Source organism: Gastrolobium bilobum, unplaced genomic scaffold (assembly GCF_033153095.1).
Source record: "Gastrolobium bilobum isolate Gb01-03AN ecotype WA unplaced genomic scaffold, APGP_CSIRO_Gbil_v1 utg12132, whole genome shotgun sequence".
In the NCBI taxonomy this organism is placed as follows: Eukaryota; Viridiplantae; Streptophyta; class Magnoliopsida; order Fabales; family Fabaceae; genus Gastrolobium; species Gastrolobium bilobum.
Genome location: NW_026899550.1, coordinates 208,894 through 230,313, shown reverse-complemented (window position 1 = coordinate 230,313; position 21,420 = coordinate 208,894). Strand labels below are relative to the sequence as shown.

At 36.1% G+C, this 21,420-nt stretch overlaps 3 protein-coding genes across 3 annotated transcripts; 1 reads left to right on the top strand and 2 right to left on the bottom strand.

The window, feature by feature from the left end:
- The first annotated feature begins 621 nt into the window (after positions 1-621).
- Positions 622-7,519, top strand: LOC133291367 (uncharacterized). The gene is made up of 5 exons (XM_061489622.1): positions 622-625; positions 1,388-1,818; positions 1,950-2,808; positions 3,394-3,795; positions 7,455-7,519. The coding sequence occupies exons 1-5, from the start codon at positions 622-624 to the stop codon at positions 7,517-7,519; spliced, it is 1,761 nt and encodes a 586-aa protein (XP_061345606.1).
- A 3,221-nt stretch (positions 7,520-10,740) lies between these two features.
- On the bottom strand, positions 10,741-11,495 carry LOC133291366 (uncharacterized). Its single transcript, XM_061489621.1, has 2 exons — positions 11,220-11,495; positions 10,741-11,127 (listed from the first exon to the last, which is right to left on the bottom strand). The coding sequence occupies exons 1-2, from the start codon at positions 11,493-11,495 to the stop codon at positions 10,741-10,743; spliced, it is 663 nt and encodes a 220-aa protein (XP_061345605.1).
- An 853-nt stretch (positions 11,496-12,348) lies between these two features.
- On the bottom strand, positions 12,349-13,726 carry LOC133291381 (large ribosomal subunit protein uL2z). Its single transcript, XM_061489639.1, has 2 exons — positions 13,227-13,726; positions 12,349-12,969 (listed from the first exon to the last, which is right to left on the bottom strand). The coding sequence occupies exons 1-2, from the start codon at positions 13,664-13,666 to the stop codon at positions 12,624-12,626; spliced, it is 786 nt and encodes a 261-aa protein (XP_061345623.1). The 5' UTR covers positions 13,667-13,726; the 3' UTR covers positions 12,349-12,623.
- Positions 13,727-21,420: the final 7,694 nt, after the last annotated feature.

The window sequence follows — 21,420 nt, the reverse complement described above, 5'->3', positions numbered from 1 at the left end:
ATTTGACCTGACTCGATAGCATATTACGAGTCTAACTATTAGCCTAGTCTGACCTATTTATAAAAAAAATGGTCCTGCCTAACCAGTTAGCCTGTTAAATTTTAATTTTTAAGCAAAACATGAATCAACTTCACAAATTCTATTGTTAAAACAAAAATCACAATTTCAACGTTCAAACAAAATCATTAAAGCTTGTATGGTATCTTCAGTCAAGTTAGAATGATAAACATCAATAACTCTTCCTCTAGCACTAAATGTTGATTCTGATGCTACTGAGAGATTGGTACAGATCTTATGTTACTCCCAAATGTAGTATTGGTGGGGATCGAACATAAATTCTTTCACCATCTACTCAGTTGATCACATGCATCAATTGAACTATCACAATTTGGTATTATTATGAATAATAAAATTTTATTTAATTTAAAATAAATAATATGATATAGGTCGGCCTGAAGAATTATAGGTCTGCCATGTAAAAAAAAACTATGGCCTATTTTTTAAATAAATTTTTTATAAATTCGATCATGTTCTATTTGACTATATGTAATAAGCCGAGCTTGGTCTGATATAGGCTAAGCCGTAGGCTCCTATAGGCCAGCCTGACTCACTTTTACCTTTATGGGTAATACATAATTATAATGATAAAATTATATTTTATTTTACCGTCACGTTAGCTGAGAATGTCGAAGGAGAGAGAAAAAATAGTTTTAATATTATAAATATATATTATCTGTAATGGGTTGCTACAGAAAACTTTTTCTTGTAGGAACATAAGACAATATTTTCCCATAAGAAATAAAATTGATTAATCAAGTCTGTGCATTTCGATAAATATATAACCTTCAAATATTGGAGTAAACAAAAATATTTGAGAAAAAAGAGAGAGGTGGGAATAAAAAGGAAGATAGCCAAGTTTTGGGTTAGACTTCCAATCTTAGTAATGAAATGAGGCTTATGTTTGGTGCGAAATCTCTCACTTTTGGACGAAGTTAAGGGCTTTTTAACTCCTATGCCCCTTCTTAAAATTACTAGCATGTCCTTATTTTTATACCATTTAAAAATTTGAATTTTTACTAAAACTTAGCATTAATTTGTCCCTGTTGACTAGTTGATGTAATTGATTACATGACTCAAATCTATAACTTTTAACTCGATGGTTCGAATTAAGTATTTTTTTATTTCTATGTAATTTTTTGAGATTTACATGCTAAAATGATTAATTTTTAGTATTGGAAAGTGAAAATAAGAATAAAAATTAAATAATATCATTCACAGAAATAAAATGTGTCATTAGGGGCGCATGGAAGTATTTTTAATGATAGGTGTCAGGTTCAAGCATTAAAACAGACCCATCAATTTATTCATGTTCGTGTTACATTGGCAGATCATCAAGCTTTTCTTTATACTGTTATCTATGCAAGTCCTAGAGAAGAAATTCGGAAGAGACTTTGGGATGATTTACTTCAGTTATCAGAAGATATCTCGGTTCCTTGGTTAATTGCAGGTGATTTTAATGAAATTGCCTTTCCAGGTGAGAAACGTGGTGGTGCTCCAGTTGATACTAGCAGATGTAATAAATTTGCTTCTCTTCTAACTGATATAAAGATGATTGATCTTGAAGGAATAGGTTCTAAATTTACATGGCGAGGACCAAGATTTCTTCATTTAGATAGAGTCTTTAAACGTTTAGATCGAGCTTGTAGCAATGCTGAATGGAGGTTGATGTTTCATGAAGGCCAGGTTCGAGTGCTTCCTCGTATTAACAGTGACCATAATCCTATCCTTATTACCTTAGAGCCAAGCAAAGTTGATGGGGTGGAACGCCCTTTCCGTTTTCATTCTTTTTGGTTGGATCATCAATTTTTTAACAATTTCATCAAGGAAAACTGGCGTCAGGATCAAAGAACAGTTGATAGTCTTCGTGATTTCACTCCTCTATTAAGCAGTGGAATAAAGATGTGTTTGGTAATATCCATCATAAGAAGAACAGGTTGATTGGTAGGCTTGAAGGTATCCAGAGGGCAATTTCTGAGCAGAATAAAAGCCATTTGGAAAAGATTGAAGGCAAGATAAGGGGTGAACTTGAACAAGTTTTAGAACAGGAGGAACTTTTGTGGTTTGAAAAGTCTCGTGCTACTTGGATAGCTCAAGGAGATAGGAATACAAAGTACTATCATACGAAAACAATTGTTAGACGTAGAAGGAGCAAGATCTTGGAGTTGAAAGATGATGCTGGAAACTTGATTAGAGAAGATCACAACATTGCACGGGTAATAAATGCTTACTTCTCTAAACTATTTTCTGAAGAAAACCATGATCTTCCTTGGGTCCAGACTCTTTGGCCAAAGGTGGACGATGAGACTGCTGTTAACTTAGGTGCTCCAATTTCAAAAGATGAAGTCAGACGAGCTTTCTTTTCTATGAAAGATTCGAAAGCTCCAGGGGAGGATGGCTATACCGCGGCATTCTACAAAAAGAACTGGGAATTTATTGGTGAACAGATTTGGAGAGATATCAAGTATTATGCAGAAAACCCTTCCAGCATTGAGGAAGTCAATGGTACTCTGATCACTTTGATCCCCAAAGTTCCTAAGCCAATGTATGTTTCTCAATTCAGGCCTATTTCTTTGTGTAATGTCATTTATAAGGGTATGAGCAAGATCATTGTGGATAGGCTTAAGCTTACAATGGAGAATTTAGTTTCTCCTTACCAAGCTAGCTTCGTGCCAAATCATCAGCTTCAGGATAATATTATAGTAGCAAAGGAGCTGGTTCATTCTATGGGGAGAGTAAAAGGAAAGAAAGGTACAATGGCAATCAAACTGGACCTTGAAAAAGCTTATGATAAACTCAGTTGGAGTTTTATCTATAAAGTGCTTATTGAAGTTCAGTTTCCTGATTGGATGATTGGTGTTATAATGGCTTCTATAACTTCTAATCGTTCGAGGGTCTTGATAAATGGTGTGGCTTCGGATTGCATAGTTCCTCAGAGAGGAATTCGTCAAGGGGATCCAATATCTCCTTATATTTTTGTGTTGTGTGTTGAGAAGCTTTCCCACTTGATCGCTGAAAAAGTGACTATGGGTTCGTGGAAGCCTATTAGAGTCTGCAGAAGAGGGCCGAGTGTATCCCACCTTTTATTTGCAGATGATATCATTCTCTTTGCGGAAGCAGATATGGAGCAAGCTAAGGTGATTATGGATTGTATTAATCTCTTTTGTGAGATGTCGGGGCAAAGTGTTAGTGCAAATAAATCTTTGATTTATTTTTCCCCGAATACTGATACTCAAGTTGCTACAAGGATTGTCAACAGAATGGGCTTTAAGCGCACTTCTAGTATTGGCAGATATTTAGGCTCTATTGTTAAACAAGGGAGATATATTAAAGCAGACTATGGAGCTATCAAGGATAGGATACGTTCAAAACTGAATGGTTGGAAAAGTCATTGCCTTTCTTTTGCTGGTCGAGTTACTTTGGTGAAATCGGTCATTGCTGCAATCCCTTCTTTCCATATGCAGAATGGTCTTTTACCAGTAACGTTTTGTGATGAAATTGAGCAGATACAAAGGGCTTTCATTTGGGGAGATCAGGATAGCAGAAGGCGGGCTCATTTAGTAGCTTGGGATCAAATGTATAAACCCAAAGATAGAAGTGGTTTGGGAATAATTAACCTTCGACTCCAAAATGAAGCTTATATTCATAAACTGGCGTGGAAGGTGTTAACTAAGAAAGATGATTTATGGGTTAAGATTTTAGTAGCCAAGTATGGTAGAGGTCAAGACTTAAGGAGAGGTATAAAGGCAAAATCATATGACTCTAAACTTTGGCGTGATCTTGCTAAATGTTGGAGTAATTTCCTTGCTGGTCTTAGATGGGAAATAGCAGATGGTTCTGAAGTAAAGCTTTGGACTGATAACTGGTTGGGATGGGAGGAAAATTTGCAGCAGGTGTCGAGCAATCAGGTGCCGTGGGAGGAGAGTCAGAAATCAATTGCAGATTACATGGTGGATGATGGTTTCTGTCTTGAAGTTGTTCATCAATTTCTGGAGTCAGATTTGGCTGATGCAGTAACAAATCATCTCAGGCTTATTCCAAGGAATGGGGAGGATAGATTAGTTTGGATCAATAATCATCACTCAACTTCTTTGGTTAAGGTCGCTTACTGTAATCTTATGAACTTCCCAGCAGATGTTCACACTAGCTTATGGAAAAAAGTTTGGTCGTGGAATGGACCAGAACGAGTGAAAGTATTTATGTGGATGACTTTGCTTGCTAAACTTTCAGTGCGCAGCAGAACCAGTAAGTGGAGCGGAGGTTCAAATGTCTGTCCCAGTTGTCCAAATCATGAGGAAACTGTTATTCATGTTCTTCGTGATTGTAGACATGCTAGGAAAATTTGGCAATCTTGGTTTACAGGTTCGATACCCAATTCCTTTATGAATTCGAATTTGCAGGATTGGTTGACTTTAAATATCGATAACATGTGGTCCTCCAATAAAGTGAAGGACTGGAGGGATATTTTCTTTACTACTTGTTGGTTTTTGTGGAAGTGGAGAAATTTGGAGATCCATGAAGATCATTTCTGTCATGATGAGCAATCACAGGCTTCAATTTGGATGTTTGTCCAACAGATTCTGCAAGCCCGAATTTATCAGCGCCGTGGTGATTCCAACGATAGCGTTTGGACAGCCCCCAAGCAAGGGTGGGTTAAGTTGAATTGTGATGGAGCTTCTTCTAGTGGCATGAAAAAAGCTAGTTGTGGTGGTATATTAAGAGATCACAATGGATCCTTTTTGGGAAGCTTCTATTGTAATTTAGGTTCCTGCAATCCTCTTGATGCAGAATTATGGGGATTACTGAAAGGTTTGGAACTGCTTTGGGGAACAGGATTAAAAAGAATAGAGCTAGAATGTGATTCTAGCCAAGCCATCCAGATGTTAAAGGAGCAGCATGAAGATCCTAGGGACTCTCAAGTCACTAGCAAATTGAGATTATGGTTAAAAGCAGATTGGACTATTCATCTTGTTCATACCAAAAGAGAAAACAACAAATGTGCTCATTGGTTAGCTAAAGCTGGGCAGACTAATAATCTCCATTTCAAGATTTTTAAAGATCCTCCTCCTCAGTTGATGGAACTTATAGTTGCTGATGCTAGAAATATGTCTAGCTTGTTAGTTTCTGATTTGTAATTTCTTTCTGTTTCTGGGGCTTAGCCCCTCTTTATTTACAAAAAAAAAAAAAAATATGATTTTCTTAAAATTAAAAAATAACGACAATAAAAAAACTCACAAAAAAGGAGATATATAAGGGTGTGGGGAACGACTAGCAGAAAAGTATATTATTCATTGCTTCTACAATTTGTTTATTAATTTTTTGTAACGGTTATTTTTTTTTTTGTGTGTATATAATTTCTCTTTCTTTAGGTCATCCACAAGACCACAACCGTGGTTGAATGGCTAGTTGTGTTGTGTCGGTAGAAGCGTTCCCACTCTCATTTGTGGAGTTGCAGAGTAACCGAAGATCCACAAATTAAACAGAAATTAAATTTATTTACAAAAATATCATTAACGGATCTTCATATATGCCAGACCTGAAGAGAAAGCCAAAATCTTCAATTAGTTTTGTTCTTAACAAAAAAGCGTACAAGACAAAAGCTGAGGTAAAAAAAAAAAAACACTTTCCGGATTCAAACCTTTCAATTACAAAGAACAATTTTACTTCAGACTCAATTTGATTGTATTCTCAATTTTTTTTTTGTTTTTAAAACTATTTTGTAGAAAAAGAAGAACATAAATCTATTTTATTATAATTATCAGATTGCCATTAATGAGGGGACAATGACCATTTTGTCACGCTTCCCCAAATTATTTACTAGACTGCCACGTCAACAATAAAAATTTCCAGAATGCCACGCGGCATAATTTGCTACACTGTGCAGCGAATTATGCTTGCAAATAATTCGCTCCACAGTGTAGCAAAATATGTCATGTCAGGCTGCACAGTCAGCAAAAATGACACATGTCAAGCTGGCAGTAATTCGCTACACTGTGTAGCGAATTATGCTTGTATTAGTGCCTGCTTGATATGTGTCATTACTGCTGACTGTGCAGCCTGACATGGCATATTTCGCTACACTGTGTAGCGAATTATGCTTGTGTAGCGAATTATTTGCAAGCATAATTCGCTGCACAGTGTAGTAAATTATGCCGCGTGGCATTCCAGAAATTTTTACTTTTGACGTGGCAGTCTAGTAAATAATTTGGAAAAATGTGATAAAATGGTCATTGTTCCATTAATGAGATGTTATTTGTCGTATTTCTATATCTTGTAAGGGCAAGTCAGGAAAAAAAATAAAAATAAGTAACAGTTATTCTCTATTTTCTGTTTTAAATGTTGAAGAACAGAGGTTGTTTTTAGATCAGCAAATGTAGAAAACTCATACCAAATAGTTTTTTTGTTTTTAAAATTAAAACACTATTCTATAGAACAAAAATCAAATAAACCCTTGTCTCTGTGTTTTTCTGTGTGCATGTTTTGGTGGGAAAAGGGGAGATGATGTGAGAGAAATGTCTAGATATGAGTTTTAGGTTAAGGGTTAAAATTGAAAATGAAAATTTAAAATAAGAATATAAATTGAATGAAAATACTAACTTTCTAAAAAGTTAGCGTGTCTTTTTTTTTTTTTAAAGAAAAAAAAAATTATAAGCTGAAATATCTTCTTTAGAATTTCTTATAAAAAAATTATTTTTAAGAACTTCTGTAAAAAAAAAGTATTTGGCCTAATTTTTCCCCGTAAAAAAATATTTTGTCCGACTTCTCCTTTGAAGAAAAAAATGAGAAGTTAAAAAAATAGCGAGACAAGTCCTGCTGTGTAAGTGTCCTATTAAACCTAGTAGTAGGACTTTAATCATGGCAGATTGTAAAATAGTTTCTCAACTGTATATTTTGGTACATAGTTTACAAAATGTGACAAAAATTGTCATTTCCCCAGGATCGCTATATCCTATGCACGTCTAAGTCTACACATTAGAATTGTAATGGATCCGCGCAGATTATCTATTACCATATAACACCTTTTAGAGTAAATATCTTTTTTGGTTCTCAGTGATTTTACGATGTCCTCTTTAGTCCCTAGCAATAAAAAAGATAATTCGTGATCTCTAATTTTCTCAAATTAGGCCCACGTTATTCCTTCAGTTAGTGGGGTTCCAACGTCGTTACTAACGTCTCTTACGTGGACCGTTAAGTCGCAGAATAAGATTCTAAATAGGATATAAAACGACTCGTATCTTAAGTGGCTGTCTTTTTCTCTTTTTTCTTTATTTCTGAAAATATAATAACCCAATGTATCCATCATCTTCTCCACAACCAAATCCTGCGGCCCCTCTCCTTCTCCTCCATGCCTCCTGCCATGACTTTTCTTCCTCCCTCGTCATGTTCTCTTGTTACAGCACCTGTAAATGAGCCTCACGAAGATCTCGACCCAAAAGAGACAATGTCTGACTATTTGGAATAGCAACTCTTCTTAACCTGCGCCTTCTCTGTAAGTAATCCTCAGTTAAGGAAAACAATTGAAGTTTTCATTTTTCATTTGAGAAACAACCCATTATCTGAGCAAGCTAATTATTTTCAATCAAAACAACAATATAAAGGTGTTCCGGATCCACACCTCAGGCCCACCAGTTGGGTCCAATCTCTTAAGCTCACATCGAGAACCTTCTAGAGGGCACCCATGAGAAGCCATAGAGAGTCATCACTGAGGCATTCTCCTTCCTGCACAGCTGCCCCTGTACACTGACAGGAGCAGCATGTCTTGTCTAATGACAAGACATGGCTTGGAGACAGCAGAGGGAGGACCGGCGGTCTCCCCCAAAAGAGGACTCTCCTATCTAAATACCCCCCTCACACATGGAGGGGGGATCTTCTTCTCCACTCTCGACTATGCTGTCACTCTGCCCACTTGGTAGAGCCATCATTGCCATACACACCCCCCCCCTTTGCACACTTGTACAATGCATAATGACGTTGACAGATAATGATCCCTTTGGTGCTATGAGCCACCTCTAGACCAAGAATTTTTTTTAAGTTTCCCAGATTCTTCAACCGAAATTTATCATTTAAAACACCAGTAAGGGACTGAACTTCAAAGGGACTGTTGGAAGCTACAATGATGTCATCAACATACACCAAAATTGCAATAAAACAGGAAGCATCAGATCTTACAAATAATGAATTATCAGATTGGGATTGAGTAAAACCAAGCTGCAATAAAGTAGATAAAAACTTAGCAAACCACTTCCTAGATGCTTGGCGAAGTCCATACAAAGACTTATGAAGGCAGCAAACTGCATTAGGTGAAAGAGAAGGGAACCGTGAAGAATATCCAGGAGGTAACTGCATGTAAACCTCTTCAAACAAGTCCCTATGCAGAAATGCATTATTAACGTCCAATTGAATAAGTGTCCAAATAAAAACAGCAGCTAAAGCAAGAATAATTCTGACAATTGTTAACTTTCCAACGGGTGAAAAAGTGTCTATGAAATCAATACCTCTTGTTGAGTAAAACCTTTAGCTACCAAACGGGTCTTATATCGTTCAAGAGTGCCATCCGAATTGTATTTTACCTTATAAATCCTACGACATCCAACCACATGCTTGTCCTTAGGAAGAGACATAATAGTCCAAGTTTTATTCAATTCAAGAGCTGAAATTTTAGATTCCATGGCATCCTACCATTCTGGTAGTTGTGATGCTTCAGAATAGGAGGTTGGCTCAAAATGAGATGAAATTGAATTCACAAAGGTTGTATGAGATGCAGACAAACGATGGTAAGAAAAAAAATTGGACAAAGGGTGTTGGGTGGAAGAGGAACTTATATAATCAGTGAGGTGTGGAGGAGGGTTATGAGGTCTCTTAGGTCTCAAGGAGGGTTGGTTTGGTGGGGAGACATCCGAAGTAGTAGATGAATGTATAGAAGATGGTAAACTTAAAAATTCAGTATTGAATGAGGGTAGGGAAGTGTTTAAGACAAAAGGAAAAATGTGTTCAAAGAAAATTACATCGCGAGAAATAAAAGTAGAATTGGATTCTATGTCTAAAAGTTTATAACCCTTATAGCCAGTAGGGTATCCAAGAAAGCTGGCAGCAGAAGCACGAGGTGAAAATTTATGACGATGTTTGGGAAGGGTGGAACGATAACACAGGCAACCAAACACACGAAGGTGATCATAAGATGGAGCTTTGTGGGAAAGGAGTTCAAATGGTGTCTTAGAAGAGAGAAGAGAAGAAGGGGTACAGTTAATTATGTGGACAGCTGAAAGGACACAATCTTGCCAGTATTGTAAGGGAACTTGAGATTGAAAATGTAAGGCTCGGGCTACATTTAAAAGATGCTATTGCTTTCTCTCAACAACAGAGTTCTGCTGTGGACATTCTACACAAGAGTGGAACACTTGAATACCTTTGGACGAAAAAAAGGAGGAGAGATTGAATTCAGGAGCATTGTCACACCTAATGGATTTAATGAGAACACCATATTGAGTATGAATCAAGGTGTGAAACGCAGTAAAAACTGAAGAAAAATCTTATTTGCTCTTCAAAAAATATGTCCATGTGAATCGGGTGGAATCATCCACTATAGTTAAAAAATATTTAGAACCTTCCACAGATGGAGTATGAAAAGGTCCCCATACATCAAAATGCAGTAAATCAAATGGAGATGCAGAAAGTGTGGGATTTAAAATAAATGGAAGCCGTTTTTGCTTGGCTAGGGGACATATGGGACAATGATGAGACACATGCAAATTATCAGAAAATCCTAAAAAACTTTTCATTGAATTCAAAATATTTACCGAGAGATGACCAAGTCGAGAGTGCCATGAATGAGATCTCGGACATTTAAGGAAAAACAAAGGAGAGGGGAAATATCAACAGTGGGAAGGATACATTTACTGTCCAAAATACAGAGATCACCACAACGTTTAACAATCCCAATCATCTGAGCCGAAACACGGTCCTGAAGAAAACAATAAGAAGAGAAAAAATTAGCAATGATAGGAGAGTCTCTGGTTAATGCTCCTATGGATAAAAGATTGAAGAAAAAGGTAGGGACACAGAGAACATTAAGAAGAGAAAAAAAAGCAGAAAAGTAAACAGATCCAACAGCAGACACATCAACGGAAGTTCCATTAAGAAGAACAACAGAAGAGCTGGCCGGAGAAGAAGAGTGAAACAAGACAGTAGTGATGCATACATGGTGCGTAGCACCAATATGAGCATCCACAAGATGGAGGAAAAGGGAACGAAGGCTTACCACTGAAACTCGCCACGAAGGAGACGATTCAGCAACAGAGGAAGCGACTGAAGATGATGCAGAACTCTGATGTAAGAGAGAAAGCAACTGATTGTACTGTGTAGGTGTGAAGAAAAGGGAAGCATCGGAAGTGGAGGGATTAGGTGTCGAAGATGCAGTTGACCACAGAGACTTGGGGATAGGCTTGGGTGTGGGTTGTGGATCACGGGTAATGCAATCGACCGATTGGAGGGAATGGTCTTGAGGTGAGGATGAATAGTTAATGGGCCTAGGAGACTTGGGTTTGTAACCTGGTGGATACCCGTGGAGTTTGAAGCACTTCTCCCAGGTATAACCAGATAAATGGCAGTATGTGCATGTTGGTCGTGGACGGCGTTGAGCAGCAACGGCCATGGATGCCGGAGAAGAATCAGTTACTGAATGCATCAACAGAGTATCTGGAATAGCAGGAATCGATAGTGACACTGAAAGTTGACGCGACGTTCCTCTTGAAGGATCATGGAGAAAACCTTTGCAAGAGAAGGTAATGGATCAAGAAGTAAAATCTGAGCACGAGCAACATAGAATGAGTCATATAGTCCAATTAAGAACTGTAGAACATGATCTTGGTCATTTCTGAAAGTCATCTCGTGAAGAGTATCGCAAGTGCACCGCGGAAGAGGAAGATAATCATGGAGCTCATCGTAAAGAGACTTCAGCTTAGTGTAGTAACTGGTGATATCAAGAGATCCTTGACATAGAGAAGAAATTTGCTGATTCAATTGAAAAATTCTAGGGCCATTTGCCTGCGAATATCGAGTCTTCAAATCGGACTAAACTTCAGAAGCAATTGCAAAATATAAAAGACTATAAGCTATTTCTTTGGTAACAGAATTCAACAACCATGAAATGACCATGGAATTACATCGATTCCAAGCTGAAAAAGGAGATCAGTAGATGGGGGTCGAAATAAAGAGCCATCCACAAATGCCAACTTATTCTTGGCAGTCAAAGCAAGAGTCATGGCTCGAATCCATGAATGAAAATTAGATCCAGAAAGGGTGTGGGTAACAAGAACCAAACCCAGATGATCACCACTCTGCAAAAAACAAGGACTAGATGAATCGTCCATGGATGCAGAGGATCCAGATGAGGCTTCAGTAGTAGATGAACGAGCAACGTTGGTAGTGTCGCGAGCCATGAGAGAAGCAAGGGCTAGAAGAAAACATCTGAAACCATGTTAGTTTTGGAAAAGCATAAACATGAAGAAAACTGAATCATCTTATTTGATTAATTGTTCTGTAAAAAAAATACAGAGCTACAATGTATATATTAGTGACTAAAGGAGGCCAAAACAAAAAGGCCAAAAACAAAACTTTCTAACAAAAAGTACACGTACAAGCATAAGGCACGTAATACACACCTTTCACCAAAACATAAAATGGACACCTCTCACTAAAAACAGAAAAGTAAACAAAAGAATAAAAATATATTAATACATCTATGTGATTGACTGATTGCCGTCCACTTAAAATTTACACGAATACAACTTCCAACTTATACGCATTCATAGATAATCTCGAGTTTTTTTTTTTTGGGTAGAAATTTGAAAATTATAACTGATTCGGTAAAGCGGACAAGTATTGAATTTTGAATGCTCAAGATGAGAAGAAGCCTGCAGTGTGCAGAAACTTACAACGGGAAAAAGAACCGAGATTTTTTTTTCCGGATTTTAGAAAACAATATTATAAAATATATCATCTATTGAATAACCTTTAATCTATTTTCGCCTTCTGAGTTCTAACCGTTAATTGCAAATGTGCCCTCTCTTTGTAAATGAATACTGAAACGAACTAGCAGTCTTAATGGATGCCGCATGTAATTATGTATTCTGAAACAAACTAACAGCACAATTCAGCTAAACTAGTCACGGAATAACAAGGGAGACTCTACAAACACGCACTAACTCAAAATCCAGACTGAAAAAGTCTCCTTAAACAAACAACCATTCCTTAACCTCCACGAAAAGAGGAATAACACAGCACTTACCACCAGCAGACCAGCCTAACAATTGAATTTAATTATAGATATGGCATGGTACTACTGTAGTGGTCGAAAAAATAAAATAAAATTCAAGCACTAAAACTAGTGGAAATCAATTAACAGCAGGTTTGAATAGATCTTAAACAAATATAAAATACTGTCAATTAAAATCTTCATATTTATGGGAAGGAAACGATTCTCAAAATAGTACCCAAACAATTCAACATAAACTATGAAAGAAACAAAATTTGAAAACTTGCAATCAATGAAAATCCTAACAATCTCTTCAAGTAGTCTTATCAGCTTTAGCAGCAGTAGCAGCTGCTTGTCCCCTGAGACGACCAGTCCTCCTAGCAGCAATGAGACCAACCTTCTGGCCAGGAGGAGCATCACGCCTGACAGTACTAGCATGCCCAATATGCTGGTGGTTACCTCCTCCATGAGGATGCTCAACTGGGTTCATAGCCACACCACGTACCTTAGGCCAGCAATTCCTCTTCACCCTAAACTTGTGGTAAGCATTACCAGCCTTAAGAAGAGGCTTTTCAGTTCTTCCACCACCTGCCACCTGCCCTATCATAGCCCTACACCCACTTGGCACAATCTTCTTTGAACCAGAAGGAAGCTTGATCCTATGAAGAAAGTGCACATATATAATCAAACTCCACAAGTCACCACAACAAAAAAACTTCCTTAAGCAATTCAACCGCATTACTCGTTATCACACAAACGCACTTCAAAATCGTAATTATTTCAATTATATGCAGTATAATGAAAATTTACAAATCTATATCACAGTCAAATTCTCAGATTTAAGACTAGAACAGAATCACGAATCATAATTTTTTTTTTAAATGGAAACTTGAGAGTTGAATGGAAGAAGAGATACCTAGTGGTATCGTTATCGGGGTTGTGGCTGATAACAATAGCATAATCACCAGAAGCCCTAGCGAATACACCACGGTCACCGACATGGTGTTCGACGTTGCAAATGACAGCACCTTCGGGGATGGATCTGAGTGGCAAGACGTTACCGACGACGAGGGTGGCTTTCTTACCGCAGTAGATGAACTGGCCGGTGTAGATGCCTTCGGCGGCGACGAACAGCTCACTCTGCTTCTTGTACCTGAACGGGTGGCGGAACGTGACCTTCGCAAGGGGGGCACCGCGACCTGGGTCGTGGATGATGTCGGTGACCACACCTTTTAGGTAACCGTTTCGTTCACCGAAGTCCAAACTGCGGAACCTCGCCGGACCCTTGCGGTGGTGAGTGTGGGACTTGAACACCGACCCAGCACCCTTACGCTGAGCGCGAATGACCCTTCCCATCCCGATCAACTTCTACTCTAACTGTGCCGCGCCAATGGAAGGAGAGCTCAGAGATTAGGGTTTCTTCTTCACGTTATAATATATAGCAGAAGGCGACGCCGTTTTGTCTTTTGACCTAGCAGAGAAATTGGGCCCCGTTGAGTATGGACCCAATAAGCCCAAATAGGTTTGATGGACCACGTTAAATCTAGTCTAATGAAATGGTGAATCGAAAAGAAGTAGATTGGATTAAGGCCTGAAAATATTACCTGAGTTGGACTTTTATACAAATATTTTCATTATGTGAATGTCTTGCAGCAGCTTGGCACAGTTCATCATAAGTGTCAAAGACACTATGTTTTTAATGTCAAATATAGTTTAAATAATAATTAATATGATTAAAAATATAGTGTTATTTAATAAAATCTAAAAGATATTAAAATACCAACAACTGGATAAGATTCTAATCTATTTTCATATTGTTTTAGGTTGTTTTAAGTTTAAAGTAACAAATCACCAATTCTAAGGGATAAAGGCAATTGCAAAGAATAAAGATAAAGAAAAATAAAGAATTAATCAATATTAATTCTTGTTCAGCGAGCTAATCCAATTATTAAAAAGCCCAATTTATTTCTTTAAAAGGACACATGATGGTGTGTTCTATATTATTCGGAAGAGGAGACAGAGGAGCGCATTCAGAAGGCAGAGGAGCGAAGGAATGGTCAAAGCTTCACCGTGGAGACCGAGTTTTATTTTTCTTTTATGAATTTTAGTTTCTTTTTATCTATTGTTCTCGTTTTCCTGACTATGTCAGGCTAATTTTCTTTAAGTAGTTAGGGCGAGACGGAACCAATGGGCTTTCTTATAATTTATATTTATGATTTAAACTTATGCAATCAATCTGTTTCTTATTTATTAGCTTTATTTATGAACTGATCACTCGTAGATAAACATATGAGTCGTGCATGACAATAGGGATGTTGGTGTATGATTCTGATTGGTTGATTGGTGGAATTTGTATGATATAGGGATAGACTTATGAATTCTATAGGTTCTTACTTTAATGCTTATTTTATGAAAAAATACTAAGGGATTAGGCTTTTAAGTGAAATAAATGATTAGATTACCAAGTGATTGGGATTTAATCGAATATAGAAAGAACATTTAATAAATGGATCTTGAATGTAATTATACGAATAGGTAAACTAGTTTGAAAACCATTGGGAAGTTAAGTCCAAGCTACGTCTTTTATAAAAACTTAAATCCAATTTTCTAGCATTTATTAATTTTAAATTTAATTTCTTGAATATTGAAAACTAAAAATAAGTAGTTTAAAATTCTGTTTTAATTTAATTAAAATATTCTCAAGAACTCGTTCACGATCGATCCAACTTTAATTAAATAGATAAATTAGTGGTTGGTCATCAGTCCTCGTGAGATCGACAACTTAATCTTATCACTTTATTACTTGTACGACCAATGCACTTGCCAAAGTCGCAACAGTTCACCTTTGCCGCAATGTAATAAGAAGCATTGAAACTGCATGCATGTTATTATTTTTTTGAAAGTGAAGGAAATAGATTACAAAACAGGGCAAATTCTTGGATGAGAAGTGCCACTCATGTCACTGTCTAACAAAACAATACAGTCCCTAGAGGGATGCTCAAAAATATGCATGTCCCAATCGTCAAAAGAATAACCTAATCTAGCTAATGTGTTCGCAAGCATATTGTCTTCCCTGTAAGAATGACTAAATCTGAGGTTCCATGATCTACCTATCAAATCTCTGATGTTATTGACCAAAGGGGCTAAAGGATGATGCATCTCACATTGTTTGGACACCAACTGTATAACTGCTTGAGAGTCCCCTTCAACCCAGAGTTTCAGAATGCCATCTTGCAAGCTACTTCAAGTTCATGTAACAAACCCTACAACTCCGCTCTAGTGGAGGTACCATCACCAATATTTCTACAAGAACCCTTCATCCAGTTGCCTGATGCATTCCTAATGGCACCACCACAACTAGTCTTCCTACCTCTATCTATATAGGAGCCATCAAAGTTGAGTTTGCACCACCCTTCTTCAGGAAATTTCCAGCAAACGAATCTTTTCTCCTTCTCGTGCACCTTCAAACCTTGGCGATATAGCTCCCTACGTACGATCTCCACTTGCGAAACAAAAACTTTCACTTTCCTTATTATCGAATCCTGAGAGGTAGATTTGTTTTCGAACACAAGGCTATTCCTGTCCTTCCACACGAGCCAGCAAATAACACCAAAGATCTCTCTCCACTCATAGTTGTGCACCCTAGTTCTACAATCTAAGTTCTGGCAGAGCCACTGTTGGCCTTGTGAGGAGAAAAACCCAGTCCATCTCTTCTCCGATTCGAAGTGGTTCCACAAAGCTTTGCTCCAACTACAATCACGAAGAATATGAGTGGATCCTCGATACTCTCCTTACATCTAGGACACACGACGTTCTTCGTTAAATGTCTGTGGAACGTCCTCTCATTAGTTAATATGTTGTTACCTATAGCCAGCCAAAGGAACGACTGCACCCTATTCGGACCCTTCCACAACCATGCTTTCTCACTAGGATTGCTTGTACCCTTATTTTCCCCGTTTGTTAACATGTCATACACAGACTTCATAGAGAACAAACCATCACCAGTCAATCCCCAAACAACGAAGTCGTCCCCCTTTTCAAGATTGGGAGACATAATGTTGGCAATAATGACACACGAAATAGGGGACCTTAGTTGGGATAAGAGGTCCCAATTCCAGTTCCCCTAGGAATTTACCATCTTGTTCACGATCCAGTCGCTGTCATTCTCAGGAACCTGAACATCTTCCTTGACAATAACCCTATCATTCAGCGGCAACCACTTACCCATCCAAAAATTAGTGTGCTGACCATTACCAACCTTTAATTCTCGTCCCTTCAGCAACTTTCGACCAAACACGCATCACCACCTTCCAAAGGTTAGAGGCTTGACTTTTCACTTTCAGTTCAGGGATGAGATCCTCGCTCACTCCATATTTGTTCCTGAGAACACAAGCTCATAGGCTTATCCTCTGAGTATGAATATCGTGCGCCACTTTCATAATGAAAGCTTGATTATTCTCTTTCATTATTTTAATGCCAATACCACCCAACTTTTTTGGCTGGCAAACCTTCTCCCAAGCTATAGCATGGATCTTCCTTTTATCTAAAATGGAGCCCCATAAGAACATCCTGGACCTTTTCTCAATGTCATCACAGACCGCCCTAGGAAGATGGCATGTCTGTGTTGCGATTACGACAAGTATACCGAACGTTTCAAGTAATAAAATGTGAGTAGAGTATCGTCCCACGAGGATTAATGCACCAAGTACTATTCTCACTATTCCTTTTAATTTGGACAAATCACTTTGATGTAGAGAATAATTGTTGAATTAAAATAAAACGAAAAGTAATTGTAAAAACTACCAAGAACATGCAAGAACGATTACGAAATTATAATAAAGAACTGTAGCCAGGTTACACTTCACCTTTGATCCCCCTTATTAGTCTAAATTAATTCTTATAATCAATTATTTCAATTATTCTGACAATTCATCTTTAAATTAATTGGTTAAACCCTAAGGTCTTAGTGTATTTAACCCAAATAAAATTATAATGTCTTAGTAATCCTTCTTGAATTAAGCATTAAGTTCAATGAATTAAGAAGTCTGCAATTCATACAAGCCTATGTCTAGATCATGCCCAAATTGTTATCCTACCCCAGTCAGAATTAAAATTTCAATATGTCTATTATAAGCTCTAACCCTCAAGGCCTTATAAGAGTGATCAATTCTAATAAGGATATAAAAATTTTATTCAAGGTAAAATAAAACTAATTGAAATAAAAGAATTATGAAAATATATCAAATATCAAAAGGGTTCACATCATATCCACGACCCTAACTACAAAAGAAAACTAGCCAGACATAGCTGGCTTAAACAAAACAAAGAAAAAGAAGAAGAAGAAGAAGAAGAAGTCACGAAGAAGAAGAAGAAGAAGAATCAATGTTGCTCAATCTCCTTCAAGCTCCTATTTCTTCGAAATCTCCAACTCTGGGGTCAGGTGCTCTCTTCCTTCCTCTGAATGTGCTTGCTCTCTGTGTTTCCAAGAGTTGCCTTTTTATAGTGATGAAACCATATCTTTTAATTTTCCATAATATTTTCAATGGATTCTTCACTAGAATTTCTAATCATATCTTTAATCAAATCTTTCAAATCTTTCCTTTTATATCTAACGGAAAACTTTCTTAAAAATATTCAAGGGAAGATTTAATAAGATCTTCAATGAATTATATGATTCAGAAATCTAAAGCAAATCCACTTGAGCTCTCCAATTTATCTATTTATTGAGCAGAAAATTACTGCAAAATATAAGAATTTTTATGAGAATACTACGGAGAATAAAATAATAATTTAATTATAATTCTCATAATTTTTAATTACTTTTAAATTAATTTCATGCTCATATTAACCCTTAATACATAATAAATTGGAGACTCATCAAATAATTCCAAGATTTAGACATTGATGTCCTCAGCAATAAACTAGAATAAACACTATGAAGTAGGAACTTGACCTTATGAGAAGATACAGATAAAATTCAAGCATAACACCGCATCAAACAAATAATTTAGAGCAGAAGCTCATTAGAGTACTATGCTAAGCATGAATGATTTTCAGTGTTGAGAATTCCAAACAAGACTTTTCAGTTTTAAAAAGAAAATTAGAATCTAACTTGAATACGCCTCACTAAGATAAACAATACACTCATCACTCAAGTGTTTGGGGTATAATCTCTCAATCTATCAGTGTAATAATACTGCCATAGGCTTGATCTTATTCTCAAGTTCCTAAAGATGAGGAACATACATAACATGCAGAAATTGATCAAAAGGTCTTTTCAGGGTTGTAACGTGGTATGGTGTGAGGGTAGGAATATGTGAAAACTAGCTAATTTTATTGTGTGAGATTTAAACACATTTAATTCAATTCAAGGCTCAGTCAACTCTCAAACAATGATTTCACTATTTTCTTTTTTTGGAGTTACCCAACCCTAATTATCTCTTTGAGACGAGTTGGCTCACTCCGGTATCCCCACGAGCTTCGACTCTTTGAGCCGGCTATGAGACTAATCCGGAGTGCGGGGGAACAGTGATGGCTAAAGGTTCAGCCCCCTCCCCAAGAGATTTCACTATTTTCTTTATTTCAATTCATGATTTTTATTCTTTTTTCACCACCTTTCTCTTTCTTCTTGCTAGTAATTTAAAGCATAAATTTTCTTTCACAATTTCTTTCTTTTCCTTTGCACATCCTTTTTTCAGACATATTATTTTTTCTTTGAAGTACTATTTTCCTTTTTATCACTTAACTTTTAATGGAGAACTTCACCTTGAATTTTCATTGATAAGTATTTCAATCTCATACAAGGGTGAGTCAAAAGGAATATCAGCTAAGTAATTTTTGGGAAATTAAACAAAAATTAGGCTAAGGCTCAAAGGGGCTAGCAATGGAAAAAAAATTCTTTTCAGGTGGGTTATTTGGCCAAGTGGTTAACAAAAATAAAAGTGTATTTATCCTTTCAATTCATGCATGCATCACAGAGAAACAGATCAAGTTCTAGAGTACCACAGTGAGGCCTTTAAAAAAAAATTAATTGTTTAGGCTCAAACCTCACAGACTATGGTTTCAAGCTAGAATCTAATTCCTAATTTTCACATCAAAATATTATCTAAAAATTCTCAAAAAGAAAATCACTCAAACAAGCAATCATAAACTCAAGCAACTCAATGCAATATCATGGCAGTCATTAGTTGTGAATATTCACAAGATATCACATATACTTCCTAAAGTTTAATCAACTTATTGACTGAGTAACTCATGTAAATCTATTTAAGCGTGCTTTTCATAGAATTATTACTACTAAAAAAAATAAACTACAAATCAAGACAAGAGATTAAGATATCTCCCCTAAATCAGAAAAATGGGTAAAATAAAAATAATAATTATATTACTCTTTATTTGAAAAAAAAGATGTACCCATCTCCAGTTTCGACATTCATCACCTTTTTATTTGGGAAAAATTTAAAAACCCCCAAATGGTTTCCTTTTGAATTACTTAGCTCTCTATGTTTTTTTTTAATCATTTTGCCTCCTGTGATATTTTCATCTAAGTCCTTACTCATCACCGTTAAAAATTTGATAAATGAGTCTATTCTACCTTTTATGTCATCTTTCTTCTCAAGCTTTGAAAGGTGTTTTAACAATACTATCAAATTTTCTTTCATTATCCAATTCAAATAAAAAATTGTGAAGTGACATATAACTAGTGATAGGAACATAAAAATTACAGTTATAAAAAATCATTTCAATACAAAATTTTAAGGAGTAAAAAAAATACTTCAACTCAAAATCTTAAGGTATTGGGTGAGAGCCTTTCTAATGGTTTATATTATTCTCTAACATCTCCATCATGCAAGAACTCTTTGGACTTGAAGCGTAGATATTATAGAGGCTCAATTTTTTCTTTCTTTTTGGTTTATCTTATACTTATTTAATTTTACAAGTGAGGAAAGTGAGGATCGAACTCATAACCTTGTGGTCACTGAAGCTCTAATACCATATAAAGAACCAATTCAACGCAACTGTGTTGGGTTGAATTGGTTCTTTACAACAGTTACAATGAGATTTTAGGCAAAATAATTTTTATTAAAAATGAAATAATTAAATAATATTAATGGCCTTCCTTCATCCTCTCTTCTAATTTGTTCTTCTACTTTTCCAAATTTTAAATAATTAAATATATACGTACCATTATTTATTTATTTATTTAATTAAAGAAAAATTGATTCTGATGTTGCGTTATTTTTTTTTTTTTTTGTAAATAAAGAGGGACTAAGCCCCAGAAACAGAAGATGTTGCGTTATTTCAATGATTCCATGACTTGACAAATTCCAAATTCATTCTTATTAAAGTAACTTGGAGCTAAACACATTCAAGTTCCTAATTTGTTGATATGATTCCAATAGATTATGCATAAAATATGGATTATACTTACTATTTTGGTTTTTTGCTTGATGTGTTTGGATTTGTTGCTTGATGTTAAAATTCTGGTTAGTCAATATCCAAAAAAAAAAAAATTCTGGTTAGTTGAATAATACTACTTCTATTTACTCATATATGGGAGAAAATGTATCAATGGATTCTTAGACATTTAGTTTTTTTGGTTTAATATTTTTTTAATAAAATTATTTGGTTAAAATATCATTAGAATTGTTTTCTTATGTTCCTATCACCAATCATGTGTCACTTCACAATTTTTTTTGAAATTGGATAATGAAAGGAAATTTGATTGTATTATTATAAACCCTTTTAAAGCTTGAGAAATAAGATGATATAAAAGGGTAGAATAGACAAATTTATCAAATTTTTAACAATGTTATATAAGGACTTGAATGAAAAAAATTACAGATATATAAGTGATTAAAAAAGAAACAAAAAAATTAATTGATTCAAAGGAAAATCATATGTTTTTTTTTTGAACTTCTTCCTTTTTATTTTTTAGTAGTTTTTAAATTTATATTATTTTATTCAAGTGGAGCCGCAGGAGCGTTTAAGCAGTGACCGTGCACGCGTACGTTTGGCCATTAGTCCCTTACCTTAAACTCCGCTCCTCTCTCTCTCTTCTCTTCACTGTTAACAGAGTCAAACACTTAACTCACTCTTTGAAGACTCAA

Excerpts from the sequence above, each read along its gene's own strand:
- LOC133291381 (XM_061489639.1), bottom strand. The coding sequence starts at position 13,666 with ATGGGAAGGGTCATTCGCGCTCAGCGTAAGGGTGCTGGGTCGGTGTTC. Across the intron at positions 12,970-13,226 it reads CCCGATAACGATACCACTAG|GATCAAGCTTCCTTCTGGTT; the intron begins GTATCTCTTCTT and ends CTTTCTTCATAG.
- LOC133291367 (XM_061489622.1), top strand. Across the intron at positions 1,819-1,949 it reads AGCCAAGCAAAGTTGATGGG|TGGAATAAAGATGTGTTTGG; the intron begins GTGGAACGCCCT and ends TCTATTAAGCAG. Across the intron at positions 3,796-7,454 it reads AGGTCAAGACTTAAGGAGAG|CACCTGTAAATGAGCCTCAC; the intron begins GTATAAAGGCAA and ends CTCTTGTTACAG.
- LOC133291366 (XM_061489621.1), bottom strand. The coding sequence starts at position 11,495 with ATGGCTCGCGACACTACCAACGTTGCTCGTTCATCTACTACTGAAGCC. Across the intron at positions 11,128-11,219 it reads TTTTTCAGCTTGGAATCGAT|TCCGATTTGAAGACTCGATA; the intron begins GTAATTCCATGG and ends TCTGAAGTTTAG.